The following is a 6000-nucleotide window of genomic DNA, read 5'->3' on the forward strand; positions in this document are numbered from 1 at the left end:
GCATGCCTAGAACCGCCCCTGGTGCCATGTCTGCTTTAGCACCGCCGGTAAATAGCATGATAGCGTCGATTAGCATAGCATGTTAGCATCGATTAGATGGCAGTCACGCCGCGACCAAATATGTCTGCTTAGCACATAAGTCAACAACATCAACAAAACTCACCTTTGTGATTTCGTTGACCTTATCGTTGCAAATGCATCTGAAAGGTTATCCATACATCTCTGTGCCATGTCTGTCTTAGCATCGCCGGTAAAATGTGGAGACACTCCGGCACATTCAATGGGAGTGTGGCAGCAGACACTTTTGCATCTTCGGGCCAGTGTTGCAACTTGAATCCCTCCCTGTTAGTGTTGTTACACCCTCCGATAACACACCGACGAGGCATGATGTCTCCAAGGTTCCAAAATATAGTCGAAAAAACGGAAAATAACAAAGCTGAGACCCGGTGCTTGCAATGTGTTGAAAATGAAAATGCCGGCTGTATTACCTCGGAGACGTCACATTCTGGCGTCATCGCAAAAAGAGCGATAAACAGAAAGGCGTTTAATTTGCCAAAATTCACCCATTTAGAGTTCGGAAATCGGTAAAAAAAATATATGTTCTTTTTTCTGCACCATCAAGGTATATATTGACGCTTACATAGGTCTGGTGATAATGTCCCCCTTTAAGGTTGTATTTTTCTATAAAATTGTCTTTCTAAAAGTTATAAGAAGCAAGGTAAAAAAATTAATGAATTTATTTCAACAAGTGAAGACGGAGTCTTTAAAATATTTTCTTGGATTTTCAAATTCTATTTGAGTTTTGTCTCTCTTAGAATTACAAATGTCGAGCAAAGCGAGACCAGCTTGCTAGTAAATAAATCCAATTTTAAAAATAGGGGCAGCCCACTGGTAAGTGCTGCTATTTGAGCTATTTTTAGAACAGGCCAGCGGGCGACTCATCTGGTCCTTACGGGCTACCTGGTGCCCGCGGGCACCGCGTTGGTGACCCCTGCATAGTGAATGGGGAGCGTGACAGAGAAGAACTGAGAACACAGACGTGAGCGACAATAGCATATTGTTCTCACGTTGGAACAGCAGCGTCAAGCTAGCATACTCGCTGAGAACAAACAAACAGCAAATTGTTGGCAGGACTTTATTTCAAGATGTGGAGTGAAGCCTATGTGGGATTTTTTTTTTTTTTTGCCAGAGCTTTATTTTAAGACATATAACAAAGGCTGGTCGGGATTCTTTTTTCTTTCCCCTGATTGACAGTTGGCAGGGCTTTATTTCAAGATGTGTAGTGAAGCCTGGGGGGATTTTTTTCTGACTGACAATTGAGAGAGTATTATTTTAGGATGTGTAGCAAAGTCTGGGTAGGAATGGGTTATTTTTTGACGACAGTTTAGAGCTTTGTTTCAAGATGTGGAGTGAAGCCTATGTGAGATTTATTTTTATTTTTTTTGGCAGAGCTTTACTTTAAGACTTAACAAAGCCTGGTCCTGATTTTTTTCTCTTTCCCCTGACTGACTTTTCGCAGGGCTTTATTTTAAGATGTGTAGTGAAGCCTGGGCGGAAATATTTTTTCTGAGTAATAGTTGGAAGAGCTTTATTTTGGGATGTCTATCCAAGCCTGGCAGGATTTTTTTTCTGACTGACAGTTGGGAGAGCATTATTTTTGGATGTGTAGCAAAGCCTGAGTAGGAATGGGTTATTTTTTTGACAACAGTTTAGAGCTTTATTTTAAGATGTGTAGTGAAGCCTTTTTTTTTCTTTCAGAGCTTTATTTTAAGACATAAAGCCTGGTCGTGATTCTTTTTTCTTTCCCCTGACTGATAGTTGGCAGGGCTTTATTTCAAGATGTATAGTGAAGCCTGGGCAGAAATATTTTTTTCTGAGTGATAGTTGGAAGAGGTTTATTTTGAGATGTCTAGCCAAGCCTGAGGGGATTTTTTTTTCTGACTGACAATTGGGAGAGCATTATTTTAGGATGTGTAGCAAAGCCTGGATTGGAATGGGTTATTTTCTGACGAAAGTTGGGAGAGCTTAATTTTAAGATGTGTAGTGAAGCCCATGTGGGATTTTCTTGTTTTTACTAATAGTTGGCAGAGTTTTATTTTGAGATGTGTAACGAAGCCTGCGCAGAAATCTTTTTTCCCCTGACTGACAGTTGACAAAAGCTTTAAGCCTGGGCTGTTTTTTCCCCTATATGATAGTTAGCTAAGCTTTATTCTAAGATGTGGAGTGAAGCCTGGGCGGAAATATTTTTCCTGCGTGGTAGTTGAAAGAGCTTTATTTCGAGATGTGTAGCCAAGCCCGGGGGGGATTTTTTTTTACTGACAATCGGGAGGGCTTTAGTTTAGGATGTGTAGCAAAGCCTTGGTGGGAATGTTTTTTTTTTTCTGATGACAATTAGGAGAACTTTATTTTAAGATGTGTAGTGAAGCCTGTATGGTTTTTGGGGGGGTTCTTTAACTGACAATTGATAGTGTTTTATTTTGAGGTGTGAAGCCAAGACTGGACAGGAATCTTTTTCTCCCTGACTGGCAGTTGACAAGCGCTTTGTTTTAAGATGTGTAGTGAAGCCTGGGCTGTTTTCCTTCCTAAATGATAGTTGGCAGAGTTTTATTTCTATCAGGGACGGCGTGGCGCAGTGGGATAGTGGCCGTGCGCTACCCGAGGGTCCCTGGTTCAAATCCCACCTAGTACCAACCTCGTCACGTCCGTTGTGTCCTGAGCAAGACACTTCACCCTTGCTCCTGATGGGTGCTGGTTGGCGCCTTGCATGGCAGCTCCCTCCATCAGTGTGTGAATGTGTGAAGTGAAGTGAAGTGAATTATATTTATATAGCGCTTTTTCTCTAGTGACTCAAAGCGCTTTACATAGTGAAACCCAATATCTAAGTTACATTCAAACCAGTGTGGGTGGCACTGGGAGCATGTGGGTAAAGTGTCTTGCCCAAGGACACAACGGCAGTGACTAGGATGGCGGAAGCGGGAATCGAACCTGCAACCCTCAAGTTGCTGGCACGGCCACTCTACCAACCGAGCTAAACCGCCCCACATGGTGTGAATGGGTAAATGTGGAAGTAGTGTCAAAGCGCTTTGAGTACCTTGAAGGTAGAAAAGCGCTATACAAGTACAACCCATTTATTTAGTGATAAGCCTGGGCAAGATTTTGTTTGTATTTTTTTTTTAATCAGGACACATAATTGTAAAAAAGTCACCTGCGCACAGCTACCTACAGTGGGGCGAAAAAGTATTTAGTCAGCCTCCGATTGTGCAAGTTCTCCCACTTAAAATGATGACAGAGGTCTGTAATTTTCATCATAAGTACACTTCAACTGTGAGAGACAGAATGTGAAAAAAAAATCCAGGAATTCACATTGTAGGAATTTAAAATAATTGAGTTGAGTTTATACCAAAAAGTTCTATTTTGGTTTCATCTGACCACATGACATTCTCCCAATCCTCTGCTGTATCATCCATGTATCCATTTTGGTATAAACTCAACTTGTCGTGTTTGGAGGAAGAAGAATACTGAGTTGCATCCCAAAAACACCGCTTCTACTGTGACGCATGGGGGTGGAAACATCATGCTTTGGGGCTGCTTTTCTGCTAAGGGGACAGGACGATTGATCCGTGTTAAGAAAAGAATGAATGGGGCCATGTATCGTGAGATTTTGAGCCAAAACCTCCTTCCATCAGTGAGAGCTTTGAATGGTTGACCAAATACTTATTTTCCACCATAATTTACAAATAAATTCTTTAAAATTCCTACAATGTGAATTCTGTCTCTCACAGTTGAAGTGTACCTATGATGAAAATTACAGACCTCTGTCATCATTTTAAGTGGGAGAACTTGCACAATCGGTGGCTGACTAAATACTTTTTTGCCCCACTTTAAATACTGTGCATGTTCATCTTCAAGCATATTTTTCTCATGTTTTCAAACTATTTCGACCGACAGAACAGAGAAATGCATGACCACATGGACTACTTCCGGTCGGGCCAGAAACCTCCGCCTCTCAAATGCGCCGAGAACAAGCCGGTGATAGTTTACAGGTGTGCTCCACTTCTCTTCCTACCTTGTCGTGTTCTCACGCCAAGATGATCACCTTCCTTCCTTCTCTCTGCGCAGTAAACCTCTGACGCCGTCCACACACAGCAACAAGTCCCTCCCCTTCATCAAAGTCATCGAGATCAAGTCGTAAACGGCGAAGACGGGGACCATAATTTAAAACTGTGTAAATTTCCGTATGATGAATACATAGAACTAGTTGAAATAGTTGGAGAAACGATTTTTCTACAAGACTGGAATCCAAACGATTCAAGGGTTCAATTGCCCTTAACTTTAAATAACCATCTATACAGTAATTATCATGCTTACACTTTTTTAAATATTTTTTAAGCAGGAAAATATTTATTTAGGCACTTGGTTACGACTTCTGAAAAGTGTATCAAGTTTCTGCTATGCATATTTAATGAGTGCGTATTTGACACCATCAATAGCGTAAGAGTGTAGTCATATTTAATGTAAACTTTGTAGATATTGCAGTTCAGTGTGTCTGATTGTTTGTATTGTGGCAAATGAATGACTAAAATAAATAAAGTATATTTCAAAAACCGCACTTGGTTGTAAACACCTTCAAACCAAAGCCTTGCACTGCCATCTAGTGGACAAAAAGATAAACAACTCTGATTCATTCAAAACATTTCAATAGTGTCCACTTACAGCTGTAGTTAACTGGCAATCTGCAAAATGCTCCTGTCGTATAGAGGATCTTTGACCCAATTTCTTGCAGGTAAGTCCATGGAAACGGCAGAGAGCTTGTGCGTAATCTTTTGACCGACATTTTAAGGAAGACATTCTGTAACAGAGCAGAGCCCTTTTAAATTGTGTTTGAAGTAGGTCCTTAAAAAAAACAAAATGCTCATTTTATCTTTGACTTAATATTTTAGGTGTGGATTCCTGAAAACAGCGGCGCTATCGTGTCATATAGAAGATCCTTGACCAGGGTATTTTACAGTACAACCCTAAAAATAGCCTATCAAATAAAGCAGGGGTCGGGAACCTTTTTAAAAAGGCTGAGAGAGCCAAGAATCCAAATATTTTAAAATGTATTTCCGTAAGTGCCATATAATATTTTTTTCAACACTGAACACAACTAATTGCGTGGATTTTAAGTAAGACCAACATTTCTAGAGTATAATAGGTCTCTTATTCTTTGTAATAACACTGTTATTCTGAAGATAACTGTGGAGGGGGCATGGCCTGCGTGCCTGCAGCAAAGTGGGGTGTTGCCAGGATCGGCCTCGAAATCAGCGACAGGTGCGTAGATGGCCCACCTGGGCCTTATTATGTAATCACCTGTCGCTCTGTTTATAAGCAGCAGCCAGGAGGAGAGACGGGGTTGGGGTTGGGGCTGTAGCCAGAGCGCGAGCGAGAACGAAAGAGGAAAAGACAATTGCTGGAAAGAAACTGAGAGACTTATTGAAAAATAAAACAATATTGTAACCCTGAAACAGGCTCTCATGTCGGTGCTTGGTGGTCTGAAAAAACCCCAGGAGGGCAAGCCCTACACTAACCAATAATAAATAACTTCTTACCATTAACACAACTTCTTGAACTGGTGCGGTAGAAAAGGATGGATAGATAAAAAATGCATGAGAATTTTTTATATTTTGAACTTTTTTTTAACACTGTGATTACATATGGAATTATTCATTACTTATCGTGTTACGCAATGTCAGCTCAGATTTATCCGAGAGCCAGATGCAGTCATCAAAAGAGCCACATCTGGCTCTAGAGCCATAGGTTCCCAACCCCTGAAAGAGGATCTTTGATTCGTATTTTTTTTACAGTAGGTCCTTTAAACAGTAGCATACTCCTGTTATGTGGTAGATCTTGGATTAGTGTTTTTGCATCAGATTCTTAAAAACTACACAGCACTCCCGTTATTTTGAGGATCTTTGACTATGTACTGTTTTTTAGTATATCCAGACCAGCATAGCCCTCCTG

General features: G+C 40.8%; 1 protein-coding gene across 3 annotated transcripts in view; it reads left to right on the forward strand.

Annotated features, from left to right (window-relative positions):
• tuft1b (tuftelin 1b) overlaps positions 1-4609 on the forward strand; it is a 77508-nt gene extending 72899 nt beyond the window's left edge. For all 3 annotated transcript variants that reach the window (XM_061897458.1, XM_061897459.1, XM_061897461.1), the window contains 2 exons: positions 3949-4043; positions 4120-4609. In XM_061897458.1, the coding sequence (XP_061753442.1) occupies positions 3949-4043; positions 4120-4192 (168 nt within the window). In that variant the 3' untranslated portion in view covers positions 4193-4609. The remainder of the gene's footprint in view (positions 1-3948; positions 4044-4119) is intronic.
• The last annotated feature ends 1391 nt before the right edge of the window (positions 4610-6000 follow it).

Source organism: Nerophis ophidion, linkage group LG04 (assembly GCF_033978795.1).
Source record: "Nerophis ophidion isolate RoL-2023_Sa linkage group LG04, RoL_Noph_v1.0, whole genome shotgun sequence".
NCBI lineage: Eukaryota > Metazoa > Chordata > Actinopteri > Syngnathiformes > Syngnathidae > Nerophis > Nerophis ophidion.